Source organism: Hydractinia symbiolongicarpus, chromosome 9 (assembly GCF_029227915.1).
Source record: "Hydractinia symbiolongicarpus strain clone_291-10 chromosome 9, HSymV2.1, whole genome shotgun sequence".
Taxonomy (NCBI): Eukaryota; Metazoa; Cnidaria; class Hydrozoa; order Anthoathecata; family Hydractiniidae; genus Hydractinia; species Hydractinia symbiolongicarpus.
Window position 1 is genome coordinate 15,673,466 of NC_079883.1, and position 20,458 is coordinate 15,693,923.

Here is a 20,458-nt window from a genome sequence, read left to right on the forward strand (position 1 = left end):
GCCCCCAAGGATTGTTAAGAACAAGGTTGGCAATACTCATTGAGCACCATACCCAATCCCGCCTAGGTCGACAGGTTATAGATCAGTAATTTTTACAACCTGTTTGTTGAAATAAATTCTTTCAAATTTGAAATGAAAGAAATCATGCACACACCTGCTGCTAATATATTATTTTTCGTTTCGTTGAATTATTTTTTTTGAATAAAAAAGTAAATCATTTGTACAGAGGTCGATGTGGAAAGTACATTGAATTTTTTCAATATTGTTGCGTCAGTATATTAATTGTTTTTGGCTATTAAAGTCATTAATAATAGCAAGTGAAAGTCATTAATATGTGAGCGCTACTTAAATATTACGTAACAGGGTCACGTGACACTAAAAAGGACTGGAGCTAGTCTGAAATTTTAAACAGACAAGAAGACTCAAGCGGCCATCAAGGTTGCAAGAAAAACAAGTTTTAAAAAGGACATCTGGGGTTACATGAAGTGAATATGTCATAGGGAATTTCAGATAAGTCCAACTTGTGAAAGTACCTTGGGATACCTTTAATCTCTATTCCATCAGTTTTTGTAACTTTTTTTTCCTTTTCCTTTTTTTTAATTTTTACTTTGCTCATCTCTCTCCCTGTAAATATAATATTTTAAGTGCGAATATGAGCAGATGCACGTATTATACAGAAGTTGTTAAAAACACCCGTAGCCGAAAGTAATGATATTTCTAAAAATCTTTAAAGCTTTTTTCCACAATGTTCATTTTTTGTGTTAGTACTGCTAGCCTTTTTCATCTTCATTTACAAAACTATAAAAGCTACAAGGTGAAGGGTGGGCAGCTTTAAAAGACAGATGTTATCTCTAAAAATGATTTTAAATTTAATTCGTAAGTGTGAACAGATCCTAAGTTATGACGGTTTTTTTTGCGAATTATGGTTTGTAATTCGATAAAAAAAAGTTCATGGAAAATATCTTCAAAACGGAAAATAATTACACTATAATTTTTAGATCAATGTGTTGTGGTTACAAAACATAAAACATTTACTAATGCATCAAAAGGAGATGCATTAATAAAGGAGGGGTTGTTTTTGTATTACAAGTTTCATGTAATTTTAATAGAAGCTATTTTAAAACATCACACTTTTCCTTTACTCACACCTTAAAGTAAATCTATATCCCCCATGGAGCTGCGACCCATTTTATTTTGTATTCTTCTTTTAGAGGGATAAGCTAAACTGGGACAAAACCTTATGGCACTATTTTATGAGAAGTAGGAAACAAATTTGTTTTTGTACTGCAAAAATTTGTTTGTGAGAAAAAAGGTCCACACCAATAAAAAATCTACAGTGTTTTTAAAACTAGAACAAGTCTGCTAGATTTGAGGGAAGCTAGATAGCTAGTTAGCTGTTGCTTTGGAATTTTAGTTGTGATAATTTAATTAAGATAGATTTGCCAACTTTTTAGTCAGGTAATAGGCATATTAGGATGAATTAGTTAATTTGGATGTAGCTACAACTTAGCCACAAAATATGGCTGAATGTAATTGTAAACAGCCAAATTTAGGAGTGTTTTTGTTATTGCGCCACACAAAATACAGTAACAGTGAAATTCTGAAAGATTTATGAAACTGAAGTAGGCTTTCTGTTTTAATTGCATGCATGAAATCAAATATTGCTCATTCAAATTTAATTTTTTATGCAATTTATAACAAAAATAAACTTCCTCAATTGAAGCTAAATAGTGAGAGTATTTATTGCTAAAATAGTATAATACAGAAAAACACAGAAGCTTTCATGGTATCAAAACAACTGCAAAAGAATTTTTCGCAATGGAATAAACTTTTACAATTGAGCAACTTTTGAGCGTGTTTTGAAGAAACATTCTTGAAAAATGAGTTTACCGCTGAAGTTTCTTTTTTTAAATGTGCTTCTGGTCGATGATTGTTGAACTGACTGATAGTATTAAGGCTGGTTGACATGCATGCTTTCTAAAGCTCTTACCGTGAAAGTTTAGCGCAGTTGAGAAGCAAAAAGCCTGGGGATGAGGTTGGCATACTCTAATTGAAACTGATTACCTCACATTTTTGTATCTTAACATTGACACAACAAAACTTAATGCATTGATCTTTGTGCTACATACTGGAAAAATATCTTCAAAAAGATACTTTAATCAGGCAGTAATTCCTGTCTCTTAATGTATCTTAGGATGCATAGATGCTTCAAGAGTGCTTCAGCAGTCAATTTAAATTGATTTTCTTCTTTGTATATTCTGAGCAAAACAGAAATAAGTCAATATCTCCATCAATCTCATTTCCAGGGTTTGTTATGCATAGAAAACCTAGAATTCCTGGGAGACAAGGTCTCTTAAGTTACTCATTGATAAAAATGTAGCTGATATATACATTCCCATATATGCTTTATAAGAAATTTTTTTTAACTTGAAAAATTCATTTTAGCAACAATAAAAAGCAGTATTAGCTTATTGGTCACTTTAAGTTTTCATTTTTACAAAAACGTAAAAAATTGCACACATTTTTTAACCTTTGACTTTAATTTGGCTTTGTTTCCTAAAAAATTTTCTTGATTTTGCTTTGGTTCCTCATAAAAATATTTTTAACGTTTGTTGTCTTTGCTTAGAATTTTTTTTCCCTTTTTTTTGTTTCCTTAAAAAATTGTTTTTTAAATTTTGCTTTCTTTCCTGACCTGTACAATTAATTTTGTTTGTAATGTTCTTGGTGAATATGGAATTCTAAAAACAAAATTTTAAAAAACCCCTAAAAATTTTCAGCTAACACTTTCTTTCCTTTTCAAGGTCCCATTGCACCAACATATGTTGCCAACTAGAGAAAAGAAATGTTTGAAAACAATGAAAAGGATGGAACTAAAATGAATGCATCTTTAACATTTACAATTCATATTATTATATAAAAAAATACAACAGCAAACAACTAAAGACTTTGTCCACAAGGATAATGTTTTAAAAAATTAAGAGCATGTCAGACATTGTATAAACTGTCATTTGTTGTTATGGTGGAAATGGCATTGAAACTCCGGGTTAGGGTGATGATGCACGATCCAATTAATCAAATTCGATTTATTGAAATTGTATTAAGCATTAAAATAAAATCGAAACTTGACAGGTGATACACGAGAACAGATTTTTGATATTTTTCTTCCGATAAAATGTCTTCAGAGAGCGAAGACAGAGTTGAACTCACTGCTGGTTGCAGTTATTATTTCAGCAACTACAAATTTAAGAAAACGTTAGAAACGTATGTGGAGGAAAAGACCTGGCTGCAGAAAAGACTTAATTTTGGAGTGTGTGATATGTTATTAAACAAATTTTGGTTAGAGCAAGAAGATTATTTTAATTTTTTTCGGATGGCTTGTGTTAATAAGCTCCAGAGTGCTTTTTCCAACATTCATTTTACATTGAACAAAGCCAAAATGTTTAAATGATAACAGAAACCCTTTGTGAAATTTCCATAGTCATATGATCATTAGATTTTTTCCTTTTTAAAGACTTTGCTATGACAGTTTTGAGCAATGTCTAATAACTTGTGAGGTCAGATGTAATCAAAAAGTTTGGAAAAGATGCCAGTTATAAAAATATTAATAGTTACATTTCATAATTAAGGACCTCCTCAATTCAGATATTAATTTTTAAATTTGCTACCACAATGCCCTTCTTCCCATACTAAATATGGTTAGCCTTGTATGAGAATGACTATTTAGTGTTAAAGACTAATAGAACAAATTATGAGGGATTAATATGTTATTATTTTTTGCTTCTAGATTCTCAGGAAGAGTTGTTAACAGAAAACATCTCTTCAGAACAGAATGTTGAGGAAAATACAATAGCAACTATACAAGAAGTTGTAAAAGAACCTCCTTTTATGGAGCCTATACATGAACCTACAGAAAAGGCTGCTTTTGAGTTTGTAAAACAGTCCACAAACGAAGTTGCTGGAGAGCCTATACAAGAGACTGCTCAACAAAATGGTGAAGTTTTGCCAGATAAATACTTACAAATAGGTAAAGACCAAGAGCTTGCCAAGGAGGAGCTTAAAAAAGGTCCTCAAGTTAACATAACTCCTGTTACTTCGGAAAAAATTGTTGACATGATTATAGAGAAAACTGATGATACATTTCTTAATGAATATGAACCAAGTGGGATAATTGTTAATCAAGTAAGGTCATCTTGTTGTTCAAGTCTTAAGATTTGTGATAAAAAATGTTTCTATTTTTGTGCATGCAGAGATTTTATCGTTGCATGTCATGTTCAAAGTTGTTGTTTTTTTTAGTCTGCAGCTAAGAAAAGTAAAAAGAAAAAGAAGAAAAGAAGAAAACCAGCTAAAGCTGAACAAAAAGTGATATTGGTATAAATGATATTTTGTTATTTATTTAAACAGCTTCAGGAAAAGTATTTAGGAAAGAGAAGAAATCTCTATTTTGCCTAATTTAGAGAAAGCTTTTGATAGAGTGCCACATAAATTTATTTGGTGGGTTATAAACATAATTAAGTGGTTAGTTAAGATTGTACATTCTATGTACAGCAATGGTACAAGTCTTAGTGTAAATGTTGGTGTACATCAGGGTTCTGTCCTTTTTTGTTTGTTTTACTCTTAGAAGCGCTATTGATGGAGAACAGTTTGTCCATGAATGTTATTGTACGCAGATAATTTCGTTCTCATAGTGTGGTCAATGGCAGAATTAGTTGAAAATTTGAGAAGTACTATAAGTGAAAGGCTTGAGTGAATGCGGCATCTAAAGTCTATAGGCATAATTAGTAGCATTGAAGCCAAGTGAAAATGGTAATTCAATTATTTTGTCAGTCATGTAAGCATTGGGTAAAAGAAGTGCAGTGGTATTGGAGGAAGGTTAAGAGCTAAATGTATTTTGTAAGCAAGTGTTGCAAAGATGAGATTATAGACAATGAAGTATTTCCAGCTTTAATGAAGCACAGCAGTGGCTTGTTAGAGATAGTTGAGTAACTTATGTTACTTTGGTGTTATGTTGGGTAGTAAAGGGGGTGTTGGAAGAATTGTTACTTGCAGGATAGGTTCTGCTTGGAAAAAGTTACGAGAGATACTTCCTTTGTTGACTAGAAAAGTCTTGTCAATTGAGGTAAAAGGTAGGCTGTATGAGGCCTGTGTAAAAAGTGTTTATGTACAGTAGTGAGACATGGGCAGTGAAGCAGGAAGATATTGACAGTTTAAAAAGGAATAATATGAGAATGGTTATGGTAATGTGTAGCGCCAGTCTAAGAGACAGAAAAAGTTCATATGAGCTAAGATGTTATTTAGATAAGAAGATTGAGTTGGTTGAAACACTTTGAAAGAGTGGAGGAGGATAATTAGGTATGAAAGTGTAGAGACTTGATAGTTCCTGGGGCAAAGCCCAAAGGTAGACTGAGAAAGACTTAGCAGGAGGTTTTAAGGACATACTTGATGCAGAGGAATTTGAGTTTAGATTAACACAGTCTAGATCAGATTGACAGACAGGTGTTATTATACCCGATCATCATATATCACAAATAATTTGGGATTTCAGTAGTAACCTAGTCCACTCTCAAAGTAATCCGAGAATCCAGTCTCTTTGTGTTGGTGATCTTATTTGATATTGATGATAGCAGCAGCCCTCTAAATTAACAAAACCGTGTCAGCAAAATTTTGCCTTCATCAAAGCTTACCTCCAATAAAAAAAACACATTAATTTGATATAAAAGGGTTTGAAAAGGTGTCTATGAGTTTGCAAAATTTTTGATTTGTTTTTAGGATTTTGGACTTGAAGTTCCACATATTATGCAAGACATTTAGAGTTCGTATTTTTTTGTAATTTAGGTTGGCGCTTCAAACACTTTTGGACACCAGTACAGTCCAAATGTCAGCTTTTGCATAGGTGCAATGTGCACAAAAAATCACTTTCATAATAGACCATTGTTTTTAAGAGAAACCTACTATGTTGCAAACAATGAAAAGATCAGGGAAACTTATTGTTCAAATAACAAAAACCTACTTGTTACGATGTTCATAATACTTTTAGCACAGACTTTATAGAATTTGTAAACAACAACAATTAAAAATAGAGAAATAAACTTTACTATACTCTGCTACTAAAAAAAGGTTAATTCTTTATCTTGAAGGATATGTTTTTCTTGAATAAAAAAAAATTTAATGAGGAAATCTCAATGACATGTGAAATGGAGACCTTGTAATTTAGCATTTTAAGTGTTGACATATAAATTCCGTTGCAATTGCTGCACTTATTAAAAAACTGCGGAAGTTTTGTAACTCACATCCGCAAAATTTTGCTAATTTTTTGACTTGTAACTCACATCTGCAAAATTTTGCTAATTTTTTGACTTAACAAAACACATTGGCCAACTCTCTACCTTCATCAGCAATTTATGCTTTCACACATTTAGCAATCTATTTATAGTGTTCTCTCTTTACATAAATCCTTGTTCTTGGTGTACCTTTTTAATTTTAGCGTAATGTTTCCTTTTATGCGTGAAATGCAAGTTTTTATGTTTTACTACCCCCTAAATTAACAATTTTTTTACTAGAGTGAAGTATTATATCTATATAAATAATATACATTAAAAAAAACATTGTTAAATACATAAATAAGTATTAAAGTTCAATGCAGAAAAAACATTTAATTAAATAAATTTTAGCATTTTTTTTGCCATGATTTAACCACAAGTGGTGGCAAACTGTTTTTATTCAGAAACATAGTATCTGAATTTGCCAGCATGTCTTCCTGCTTGAGACAATTTTCTAAACCATTTTAAATTTTCTTTTGCTTAAACATGCGCAGTTGTTCGGGTTTAAAGGTCAGGCGACATGTGTTTTAGAGATGAAATAAATGGCTGCATAACATTCTAATTTTTCTTTTTTTTTACATTCTCGTCATCGTCGTTATTTTGCCTTAATTTCTTCTGTATGTTATATTTTTATTATCCTTTCCTTTTTCAGTACTTTTATAAAAATCTATGAATTATCTTCTGTAGTGTTTGCAAATTTAAAATTCATGTTCTGATTCTGCAAGTGAGTGTATGCTCTTCAGCTCTTTACCACTGCTTGAAGAGTTTCACAGTTATTTTTAACATTTTTTAACATTTTGTTTACAAACGGTTCAGCAAAGCGTTTCCAAACGGAATTATGTTTACATCACGGATGGAACAGTTCCACATTTCTTTAGTCACACAGATTTCTTGTTAATGATGTAGTTGAGCTTTTAATGTTCATGCATTACCGTAGAAGGCACCTGAACTATACTCTAGAAAACAATTACTTTTTTCTTTGCTATATCTTCAGCTTCTTTTTTGCGCATGTGCTTGCACTAGTCCTAGTTTCTTGTATTCAAAAGACCTCATTAATTGCAATTATTACTGCAAAGTTTAAAACCATTTCACTGGCGACCCACAGCAAATAATTGCTGAAACGTTTAACATTTCAATTTTAAACATTTCAGTTTTATAAATCGTCGGCAAATGCTGAGGGCTCTCTTGAGCTCTTTTTACGGGCTTATAGCAACACCTTGATAATTTGTTACTTTTGCTAACTTTTATATGCCTTCTAAAATAAATCTTTTTAAAATAAAATGTTGCACGTTGAACGATCAGTAAGTTTTACATCCTGCGTCTCAAATAAAAGTCCCTTTAAATTAAAAACTATGCACATGTATTTAATTATCAGTTTGATTGCTTTGTGAACATATGCAGAATTATTTTTATTTTTTTTAAAAAAATATTTTTTTGTAGGGAACTTTTGTTTCACTTTGCTGCGAAAAAGCATCTGTTCTGGCTATAACAGTCAGTAAATATTGGAGCGGGCCTTAAGAAATACGTAATGGTTCACGTGCCACAAAAAAAGACTGAAGCTAGTTTGAAAATTTTTAATGAAGAATAAGGTGAAAGAAGTTTTAGAGCAAGAAGAAATTAAATATTTAAAAGTTATATCTCTTTCAGGTAATTTCAAGTTGTAAAATTACCTCAGGATCCTTTTATGCTTACAGAAAACGATATAAATACATTGTTTATTTTCTATATACATAGCTTAAAAACAATCTATTTTTGTATGACTGTAACTTGCGTAATTAATCATGATGCCAATCTAAAATGACTTATATCAGGATGTTAAAATTAAGATACACATTTGTTATGCTAGAAATGGAACCTTGTTAGCAAAAAACTAGTTAGTTTGACAGCAACGAGAACAGACACCAGTGTCAGTTGTTTGAAAATTATTTTTCACAGGGTTATCAATCCCCTATAACATACCCAGCTGTTGAAGTGAATAGGGATTTTTTTTCCTAGCTGAAAGTACTTTCAACAACAAAGACCTGTTATTAGAGTTATGCTGCAAAAGTTTTCCTCAAAGCTTTGCTAAAAAATATACAAATAAAAATGTTCAGAAGGATGTTTTTTTAAAAACACTTTTTAAAAAAGTATTTGAAACAAAAGAATATGGGCTTAAAACATTTTTTAGCAACAATAGTTTTGTGTGAAATTTTTATAATCTTTTATGTAATGTTTTCTGGAAAAAAAAGTATAGAATAAGATTTTGAAAAAGATCATATTTGTTTTAAAATGTGCTAAATCTTAGAAATATAAAAAACTTACCTGAAAAACGTTTTTAATAACAGTAGTTTTGTGCTCCATTTATTGTATTCTTTCGCGTAATTAACAAGCTGTTTAATTGTATTTCTTCGCACCAATACATAACGGGATTTTGTAAAAGTTGCAGTTATGAGAAAATAAATACTGAATTGTTTTATCACTCTCAACTTAGCTTTTGCAAAAATCATTAAAGTAATTACGCTAAGCAAAAGATAAAGTGATTTCGATTGCAGGAAAAGGTTTGTATTGTGTGTATGCAGAAGCTTACATTTGTACTGTATTGTAGTTGATGATGTCACAACTTCACATAATTAGTGAAACTTTTAAGACATCTCAATAAAACCGATCTTAAAAATTATTTGTTTGCTGTTCTCTGACAAACGTTGCAATTTCTTGCTGACCATAAAATGTTTGTGTCAGGATTTTTCAACATTTTTTTATTTCTTTAGTGTTTCACTGATCCCTAACTCAAATAGTCTTTAACTACTAACCCAAATTATTTTCTATGAAGCATAATTAAAGCTAAAAAAATGATGTAAACAAACAGATAAATAATCAAAACAACAGAGTACGTCACAACTTGTTTGTTGCAACTAGGCATATAAAAAAAAGATGAATCAATGCACCTCAAACTTTGATAATTTTGTTTACGTGAGCAATCCTAAAAAAATAGATGTTACGAAAGAAATTTGAAAAAGTAAACAAAATTCCTTTGCTTTTGTACGAGACACATGGGCTGATCCACGATCATACCAGCGCTTATAATAACGTTTTCAAACCTGACAATTGTAAGATTTTTACTTTCAAAATCCTGGCAACCATACTTTCCACATCCCTGGGGTTAATCTCAGGCCTTTTGTGGAGAAATCAATCAACAAAAACTGTACATGCTAGCTAATCAACAGACTCTTGATACAGATTAAGAATTATGTGGACAAAAGATATCATCAACAGAAGATATCATCGTCAAAATTGTTAACCCCCTAGTTACAGCTTATACCAAACGATGCAATCTTTTACTGGTGTGGAAGTGAAAGCTAGTAAGGCACAGACAAAAAGTCTGCATAATTTCACTTAGAAGTGTAACAGGCATATAGTGTTGGCATTATTCCATTTAAAATTATTTCTTAATTTAGACAGTGAAATATTTTTAAAGTTGTTCCTAGGTCAAATGTTATTTTTTTAGTATCATGCTTTTTTATTGTATTCTTAGTTATTGTAGCTATTGTATTAGTTATTGACACGATCTATAAGCCTCTGTAGGTATAAATAGCAATCCTATAAAGTCTTATTAAATTGTTCTTTCTGTCTTTTTTTTGACCCATTATCTACTTCTTGATTGGCTGTGGACAAAGCATTGGTGTTCGTAAACTAAGAGGTCTAGTATAGTTATATAAACTTGATAAATTAAAAGCCATAGTTTAATTACTCAACTTAAATAAAGGTGGCATGCAAGAAATAGGCTAAAGATTTTCACTAGAGATTCATATAGTGTCGCATCAAACGAAGGTTAAAGTGTGCTTTTGATTAGTAAAGTATGTTCTGTTTTAATCCTAATAAAAAAGAATTATTAGAAAAACAGATTCATAGTTCAAAGTCTAGAAATCTATATCACTCAGCTGGCCAACTTTCTGTGGAACTGGGGAAGCAATTAATGGCTCAGCTATTATCTCATTACTCAGAATTGGGTGATCGCTTGCCATTTACTGATAGGCCTGCAGGCCTATAAATAAGAAAAGAACACCAGAGCAATAATTTCTCCCCCAAGGTTACAATAATTTAAACTGGGCGAGCAATCCGAATAATTAGAATAAGATTATAAACGCACATTTTATCACAAAGTCTTTTTTATTTATTTATTTTATTTATCTTTTTTTATATATTTTTGTTTTTGTTCTAAAGTTAGATGAAGAACAGACTTTCCAAGATTGCAAAAAAGGATCTAATATTTTGAACCCAGTGGCAAACAGTAAAGCAAGGGTTGGTTGGTTGCAAGATCAGAGATGACAATGAAATTATATATTTAAATTAAAAAACCATTCAGCAAAACTCAGTATAGCACAATCAATAAAGTTTTCAAAATAAAAAGATTGCTAGATAACTGTCAAAAATCAATTTGTTTTTCACTAGAAGTGAACCTTAAGGATGTATTTTCTTTGAAAAGATATAGAAAATGGTGAAAAATGTCCAGAGTGTCAAGGGTTCAAATTATCTCTTTTGTATATTTTGTAAGAAATAGACATCATAAACCGAACATTTAGAATTGGGAATCTGTTTTACACTTGTAAAAGTGATAGAACTTTTGCAAACATGTTAATTTGTAAAACCCTAACACGAGAGACTGTCCAAGAAAAGCCTTATGCACTCAAGGCCAAATCCGGCAATTGCATGATACCATTTTTATTTATCCTGTGATTGTGTTGTTTGTTGTTTGCAGAATATATACTTAATATAGCAGAAATAAAAAATTTTTTTGAACAAATCCACTATGCATATTATTATAAAAGATATAGCTCTACAGTGGTGAATAAAGTACAAATTTGGTTGTAAGAAACTAAGTTATAAGTCCATGCACCTACCCTTATTCTCACATTCTAGCAAACTAAAAAATTCTACAAAACATAGTAACCACTGTGGTAACATAACTAATGTATTTCTTTTTCATCAAAGCAAGCAGATGAAAATGAAGATAAAGATGATGTAGAAATTGAATATGTATCAGAGAACGTTGATTTACCAAAGTGGGATCCAAACTATGCAGCTTTTAGTAAAATATTTGAGGCATTCAAGGTACAGTTTCATTCTATTTTTTATTAACCTCTAATTTAAAGCAGTTTCTTGACAAATCTTACCAAGCCCCTAATAAAAGCCAATTGAGCTAAGATTCTAAGTTTGCTGCATATATATGCAAAGAAATATTGTTTGAATCTAGAAAAAAATAAAAGTAAATACAATTTTACAACACTTACAAAACACAAGGAAAAAGGAAAGAGAAACAATAGTTTATTTTTTAATTTTTAGATATACATCATTGTCACACAAAAAAAATGTTTTTATGACAAAATAATATATATTTTATTTTGACTAACGTTTAAATAAAGTAACGTACATTATTACTAATGTAGTGGATACTGTTGTTGGACTGATTTGTCATTTGCTAACATCGAATAATGATGTCTATATTGTCACACCTTATCAAAATATCATTTTACTGCCAGCTAAATAAACACAAATGATATTTCCAGCAGAGGTTGAGAAATGACTGTACATACAAAAATCCATCCAATTTATACCCTCCGTAAACAAAAAATTATCTTGAGAACATCTGTACATCGTTTTTTTTTTAAAAAATATACATCATAGAATAATATGTACATTGCTTCTTTTTAATTTTTACTGCTATTATACATTTCACGCATTTTGTTTTTTAATTTTTTTCTGTTTCGTAGTGTGAGAAGCTGTTGCTGCTTATTCTATTTCAAAAAAGCCTTTCTCCATAAAGTCAAAATAATAATAATAATAAAAATATTCAGTTAATTTCTAATGGTTGATTGATTAAAATATATGAAAAAGTTCTTTAAGTAAAAATAATCTTGAACATTATACGTCTTTTTTTAAAAATTCTCAACCAAACCTTGCATCTCACACAGCAAAAGATAAATAATATCACGAAACAGTATTATAAGACCCACAAGAAAATTTTATATTTATTATTTTATCATTAACAAATGTAACTTAAATAGAAAATAGTGCAAAATAAATACATTCATGAAAAAACCTCGTTAACACCTGTACAGCACACCTAATGTATGTCTGCATTTTTTTTAATTATGACAAACAAGCACATTATAAAAACATGGAAAATAAAAATTTTAAAGTCAAGAACCCAATTTTGAATAGAGTGTATAGGACAAAATTATCATTGGAAGAAAATCAGAAAACACCAAATAAATTCACATTCACCATTAACATGATTGTAGTTACACCTTACTGATCAACAGTATCACGCAGTTAAATAAATGTTTACTACAACATGTGAACTATGCTACACAAAATAAACAATCAAAAGCCTATCCAATAAGCAACAGCTTTAAATGCTTCTTTTAAAGCTTCTTTTTAATATTCTGTCACAGAATAAACCAAATTTCAAACATTTGACTGGAGAGTTGTAGAAAGATCAGTTTGTTAAAAAAATTAGATGGTGATAACAATACTACAATACAACGCAGATGATGCATGAAATAATCCCATAATGTCAAACAAAGCAGCAAGAATACAGTGCGTGTGGAACTATGCTCATCATTAAATCGTGTTACGGTGTTTAGCTTTACTTCTATTTACATAGGTGGGATATTTGCCGAAGCACAATAAAAAAAATTCACGAAAAACTTTGTCAATATCAGTTGGACATTTTTTCTACAGATAGATTTGGTGAAGTCTATAAGGGACTTAGCTACCAAGCTAAATTTATTGTATTTATAAAACAGAAATTATAGAACATTGTAACACACAGATTTTTCCCCACACAGATGAGCAAAAATAATTTTATCTTTATCACTTAATATGCTCATTTGGCTCAACTTTGTTAAGCCTTGGAAAAGCTGGCCTTAATGATTTTCCTATCAGTCCTGCTTAAATATTTTTAGTTTTATGTTAAAAATTTATTAATTAATAATACAGTTAAAATTGCTTTGGTAATAGATTTATAATTAATTTGGTTAATAACAGTAGTGTGTTTATTAACCTTGTCATTTGACATCTTTGGAATTTGATTTGCTTACCTTAAGAATCATTTATGTTCCATGAAAAAAACACTGCTCGGCAAATCGAAATCTTTAGGTCTCAAGCAATAACACTGCCCTTAAAATACACATTGCTGTTATAATTTAGATTGAAGAAAGACAAATGAAAATAGAGAAGGAAGAAATAAAAGAAGAAGCCCCACAAGCAATAGAAAGCATAGATAATCCACTTGCAGATGATGACGATGATGAAACAGAAAAGGTAAGTGTTCTTAATATATATAAAATTACTAGTTGTTAGCCCACTGAAGATCCATGGGAATTCGCCTGTCATACATATTTCTCGCATGGCTATTTCCTGCATCCTTGTCCGCCTGCTAGATTTAGAAGAAATAATAATTGCTGAACCAATAGATAAAGTTTATAATTATATAATTTTAATACCTCCGTTAGTGTTAACTTATGATTTTGGCATGATCATTCAATCTTTCATTTACACATTTTAAAAACTTCACTGCAAAGAATCATCAAAAGTCACCTCGGATTTGTTCATATATGAAAAACATATGCAGGGAAAACAAATTATTAAGCCATTAAAAGATAAATAAACTTGTGAGTCAAAAAAGTAGTAACAAAGCAGAAACGGTGAACTAATAAAAAAAAGCGTTGCAACATTTTTCTATAACGAAATGTTACTTAAAAATATAACTGCTTGTGAATCATTCATTATCAATACTAGCTGTTTCCATGGAAGAATCCACTGTTAATTCACGTAACAGATATACGTCCATCAAAAAAAAAAACAAAACAATACAGCAGTTTGAAACTTACAATCTGCATTATTATGTAAATGTGCAAAAAATCAAAGGTGTCTAACAACTGTTACGTAAAGGCGAAATACACTAAAACTGTATACTTGCTTTTTCAGTCCAGAAGTACACCAGCTACAATTGTCTGATACATTTCCAATAAGTTTTCTTTGTGACATTATATCATCATATGTTTTTCTTCTTTATAAAAAATATTTCTGACAACAACATAAACTTTTTATACTTGCTCGACAACAAAAGTCACTCTACAACAACAGTTTTGTTTTTTACATTTCAGATTCAAATTACATTCGAATTCGATAGTTTTTTTAAAAAATAGAAAGCAACCTAGGTCCCAGAACACAAAAATGGAAAATATAAAAAAAATAAAGCTTTAATCTAACCTCATGATGAGTAAACAATGTTTGAAATAACTTTTTTTAGGATTAATTTGAAAAAGAGCCAACCTTCTTCGCTTCGGTTTTCCGTTTTCAGTTGATAAACAACTTGTTTCAGTGAAAAACGGCTCACATATGGTAAACCAGGGGTGAAATAGAATTATTCTGTCCATAACGACCCTATACGGCTTTTAAAATAAACAACAAATAAACTCCTGCGCTTTATTCAAAAATATAGATACATAAATCATTTTTTTACTGTGGACCTGTGTGGCAATTTTTTTTAACTAAATTTTAGCGTAACGCCACACTTAAGGGACAAAATGCTTGAGAAATAAGAAAGAAACCCGTGATTTTTTGTCCTCGGTCACACCGTGCGCACACACAAAGCGTATTAATATATAGATTCACAGTTTGTATGTCCATCAGCAGATGTAAGGCATTGGAATTTGCGAATATTTTGTGAAAATGCAATAACTTGAGTGCAAAAACAATTTTTGCCTTAAAAGTTATGAGACACTTTTAGACAAATGCAATGAAATTGGTTGAAAATATTTTTGCATTAGCTTTACTTTTGAGTTTTAGAATTTAAGCATTTTAAAGAAGGTCAAATTATACTTTTGAAAAAAAATAACAGATTTTGATCAAAATAAAAATATGGGTGCGATTCCTTTTAATAAAAATAATGTGATTAAAGGCTGCACACATGGTAAAAATTCTAAGAGCAACTAAGCTTGTCATTATGTTTTTGGACGAATTGTTAGTTATGCTCTACCAGACAGACTTTGAAATCCCAAAACTGAATTTAAATAGACTAGAATTTTAAGATATTGCTTTCCTAGGATGGAAAAACAGTGGGAAATTACCTGCTTTATCATAATAAATAGGCTATTTCTTGAATTTTTTTTAAAAAATTTAATATCTTTAAGTTTAGTTGATTCTTTACATTTTTTTTACACGGTATGTACAGGACCCTTTCAAATGCATCCGATCAAAAGATAAGCCGAATGTAATAAATTATCCATTCAAAAGCTACTCTTCTCACTATGCACATACAAGTTTTCCTTGTAAAGTTTTAACCTGAGACTTATAAATAGTAGGATTTATTCTTGATGGTAATTAAATATTAAAATAGAGCAGTGTAGTGACTTTAAAACTCCTCAAATCTCCCCTAAAATTAGGTTTTTTAACAACTTCTCAAATCTTCTCATTTTTAGTTTTAAACCTGTTGCATGTTTTTATTTTCAAAATGCATGGAAATTCTACATTTATACAGCAATAATTTATTTACTTGTGGCATCACTCTCCTCATATGCCCAGAAGTTTTTCTGAAAAAAAATGAAAATGTCCTTCAACTCGTTACTCTTTTTTATGAAAATACCCTCATCTGCTCAAAAAAGGTTGAAAATTCTTTTTAAAAGTCCTCAAATCTCCTGTAAAAAGAGTGACAACCCTAAAAAATCTCTTTAATTTTTTTTACTCTGCAAAAATGTTTTTTTATATTAAACCTTCGAAAATCTTTTTCATAAATCTTAAATATCTCTATAGTTCATCTTCTATTTCCTATTTTTTTTTATTAACTCTTTTTCCTAAGCTGCATGGTTAAGATACTTACTAAGTTTTAATATTTATCTATTAGGCATCAGAATGCTTAATATTTAGGTCCCATACCCCTCAGAGCTTTAGATATTAGCCATTACTGGAAATTACCCCTAAAAATCTCTATGAATCTTAATAATCAGAAAATTTAAAAACTTTTGTTGGGCTTATCTTGGGACTTAAAACTAATACAAGACAACTATATTTAGCCGAGGGGAATTATTGATTATTTTTTCGGATTTTACTCAGAAATCAGGGAAAAACGAATTGTCAGGCAATTTTTGGCCTTTATTCATGCGAACTATGTAAAAAACGGAAAATCTGTTGAATAAATTTTGTTCGGCTGTTAGAAACTTTAAACAGATGTAAAAAGTAAGGTGTTAGGGCATTTGTAGGATTAGATTAGTAGTTTATTCAGATCTTGTTATGAGAATAATTGACCCTAAAATTGACGAAGTCAGTTTTTCGAGATCTTTTTTTCTGTTTTAATAAGGTGGATTCATAGACAAAATGAGTTTAGTTTGTTTTTGATGTTTTGCACAAAGATGGGGAATAAAAGCCCCATGAATGTGACAAAGTTAATTTAAAAACAAAAAAATTATTTCAGCCCAATAATGGGGAATTTGTGGGCAAAATGAGTCAGAACAGTTAAAGAATGTATTTTAAAACTTAGAATTGTGATTTAAATTATTTTAATTTACAAATTTTATTATAATAACTAGCAATGACTCTTCATTATTTATACTGTCCTTTTTTCGAAAACTTATTTACATGAGTTAATTAATAAATTCAGATAGGTCCATTGAAGTTTCGCTTGTTTCTCACTTACCTGGTATGTTTTTTTGTTTACATTGTTTACATTGTGTCATTTTTAATTTTTTCTCTCTCCCTAACAAACCATTGGCTACAACTTTTGTTACTATAATATATTAATGTTCATTATTCTTAATATTACTAAAGCCAAGACATTACATTGTAAAATTATCTAAACAACACCTTCCCAACAAATAAGAAGAACTCTCACATGTAATCAAAGTCAAACTGAGACCACAATGTGGTCAAATATCCAGGAACTTTTAGATATGTCGCTTTTTAAACTCAGATATATCGCTTAAAGTTCTCCTACATTTTTTAACATTATTTTAATCTCTAACCAGAAAAAACAAGTACAAAAAAATTCTAAAAAAATTCTTTGCACTTCACTAAAGTACATTTTTGTAGCAGTTCTGATAAAGAGGATTTTCCGTGGGGCTTACAGCTAGTAATAAATTTAGGTAGGAATTTGTAGAATTTTCATTTTAAAAGAATGTGTTTTATGAAAAATTTCTGGACTATAAGTTAATTTAAGTTATTCAACTTGATATGGTAATTACCTCTATAAGATGGCAACCCATTTTAATACTTTTTGGTCATTACCTACTCCAAGGGTAGTATTTGTCTATGCAACTAAAACTTTTCAGCATCTTTGCAATTATAATTTCAGAAAGAAGGTAATTCAGAGAAACTGTCAAAAAAGAAAATGAAGAGACAAAGTCGAATGGAAATCGCTCAACTTAAACAGGTTTGTTTTTATATTTCATTTAGGGTTAATGGTGTTTTTTTTGGTTGGTAGAGAGACATGGAGTTAAGGATATTCGGAATGGTATTAAAATTATTTGTATAATGACTTATAAAATAAAAAAATTATCAACTTTTCACAAGATCCTACATGAATCGAGTAGGTGCTAACTACAAAACTGAAGAGAGTTCCCTGTGAAGTCCGTAAGCCACATGTGGCTTAAAATGCTAGAGAAATAATAGCCTAAGATTGTTGAAGCTATCTATTATCGGAAAGGAAATCATTGTCCAAAAGCAAGCAGCCAGGACAAGGCAGAGTTGTTATTAATGCCAGATATTATTGTAAAATTGATTATTAAGTCATTGGTTCCAGTTAAAAAAATTTTTAGTGTGTGTCAAACAGATCAGCCCATGACTCCCTTTCTTGTAGAAACAATGCATGACCTTCTCAGATTTTTATGGAAAAAATTATCCTTAAAACCATGATGGATAAAGCTCGTTCTTCTGTCTTCTTGCTAAAATAGATGTAAATGATGCAACAAAGCTGAAACCATCATTCTTAAGTCATAAGATAAAGTAACAAGAAAGATACTGACAGCCAGTTTTTCAAGTTTGAAAAAAAGGCTGTTGAATTTTTGGCTAAATTGTGCATTTACTTGATGGAGAAAAGTCTATTTGTCTAAAATTGCTAGATATATTTCAAATCTCTAGTATTCATTGCAAAGTGTCCAGGATCCTAAAGAATTCTTTTTAAAAGATTGTTTCCAAACTGAGGTACTGCTCAAATGTTCTTTTGGAACATAATGCCTGACAGATGAATAGCCAGGGTGTGTAGTCCACAAGGAAAGCCTAGAGGTTTTTTAACTACAAAATTTTAGAGAGTGTAAATGTTCAACTAAAACAAATGGCATTATTGTTAGACAATAAAACCAAAAATGTATCTTTTTAACTTAAAAAAATACCGCTTTTTTCAATGAAGCAAAGACATTTAGTCGAATTCTTTGTACTTCAAATTCAACAAGTTTAATTGTATTTAAATAATGACCTCGAGGATTAAACTCATTATCACAAAGTTAGTTAAATGAGATGCATTTTTTCTTTTTTCGACTGCTGCAAACTACAATATCATTGGTATTCCTGTTTCACTATCAACAGTTTTTTTAAGAGGGAAATATATTGTCATTAACAAAAATGCTTATCAGTGGTTTAATCAGTTTTACTAAAACATTTAAATCATTTAATGTTTAAGAGAAAAGAGCACCTGCTAAGGGTTTTTTTACATTTTGACATAAATGTTTGACATGAGACAAAAACATTTTTATAATGTATGTACAATAAATGTGTCCTTAATTTTCTGAAAAAAAGGTTTTGGCTACAGCACAGACATAAATCGTTGGAAAGGTGGGCGGAATTTTACAGTTTATGAACACAATCTTCCTTTTTTAGATGGTCAGCCGACCAGATGTTGTTGAAATGCATGATGTAAATTCTCGGGACCCACAACTTCTTGTTTATCTCAAGGTAATTGTATTTTATATTATGGTAAACATTTCCAGATGTTGGTAAAATGCATAATGTAAATTCCAGGGACCCACAACTTCTTGTTTATCTTAAGGTAATTTTCTTTGTATTCTGTTGAGAACATGTGACTTGTTTTGCAATTTGGAGTACTTTTTTTATAAATATGCCATATTATCTGGGAAAGAGGGCAATAATTAGTTAGAACTTATGTCATAGCAGGTAATTATTATTCGGTATTGCCTGTTACTGTAGCAACTGTGTGTAAAAAACAAGAAGTGCTTTCTATATGCTAGGTTGTTTTATTTTCTTTTTTTCCCCCATCGTGGTGAAGCACTAACATTCGTACAACCTTTAGGGTGTAATGTTCATTTCCATTCTTGTTTCAAGGGTCTCAATTTGTTTTACAATGTCACTATATCACATTACTTTAAAGGACACTACTTTTAAGTAATTTGTGAGTCAAAAAATTTGGAATCTAGAAAAATAAGTTTTGTTAATGATCTTTTCAATAATTTTTGTAAGAATTAAGTTTTGCGATAGGCACAATTATTAATAATTATTTGTTCAAGAAGGCCTTGAAAAAGTGAGAAAGTTACCATAAAATGTCATTAACAACAAAACTCTATATTATTTTTAATCGATTCAAAGAGTTGGTTAACAATTACTACACAGAAGCTTAGCCAATAACGTCAACAAATAAAATGTGACCAAAAAAATTTGTGTTTCAGAGCAAAAGGCTGACTTTAGTAAGTCCAATTATTAGTTCTAAGTGCTCTAAATGCTCTAAGTGAAATGCTCTTTAAGTAGTTTATCCATATTTGATTCTGACTGCCCCACATTACCATATGGAGCACTTAAATCATCTAGACTAGAATCTCGTGTGTAAAAGAAATAGCCCCTTAACGACACTTTAAAGTTAGATAAAACAGAAGTTTTCGGCCTTCTTGAAAGTGGATTTATGAAAAAATTTTCCAGTGCAATCACGGCCGGACCATGTCACTAAAGCATGACCAACCAATTCCTATTACAGTGTCGACAACCCTGTAATTGCCATTTCCTGCTTCATATAGGTATTTTTATTGTGTATAATTGTGCTACATCCTTTTATAATATACTGCAGTATGTGGTGTATTTATGCCTTGTGTTTAGTAGAAATCTCCAGGAATACCTTAAGTTGCAAAACATATAAAAAAGACTAAGTCGAAATATGTACACAA

The 20,458-nt window shown here is 30.4% G+C and overlaps 1 protein-coding gene across 1 annotated transcript in view; it reads left to right on the top strand.

Moving 5' to 3' along the window:
• Nucleotides 1-20,458, top strand: part of LOC130658004 (splicing factor 3B subunit 2-like) — a 40,081-nt gene that overhangs the window by 11,708 nt on the left and 7,915 nt on the right. The window contains exons 2-7 of the mRNA XM_057461025.1: nucleotides 3,785-4,179; nucleotides 4,294-4,368; nucleotides 11,286-11,405; nucleotides 13,506-13,619; nucleotides 17,647-17,724; nucleotides 19,167-19,241. Of these exons, the coding sequence (XP_057317008.1) occupies nucleotides 3,785-4,179; nucleotides 4,294-4,368; nucleotides 11,286-11,405; nucleotides 13,506-13,619; nucleotides 17,647-17,724; nucleotides 19,167-19,241 (857 nt within the window). The remainder of the gene's footprint in view (nucleotides 1-3,784; nucleotides 4,180-4,293; nucleotides 4,369-11,285; nucleotides 11,406-13,505; nucleotides 13,620-17,646; nucleotides 17,725-19,166; nucleotides 19,242-20,458) is intronic.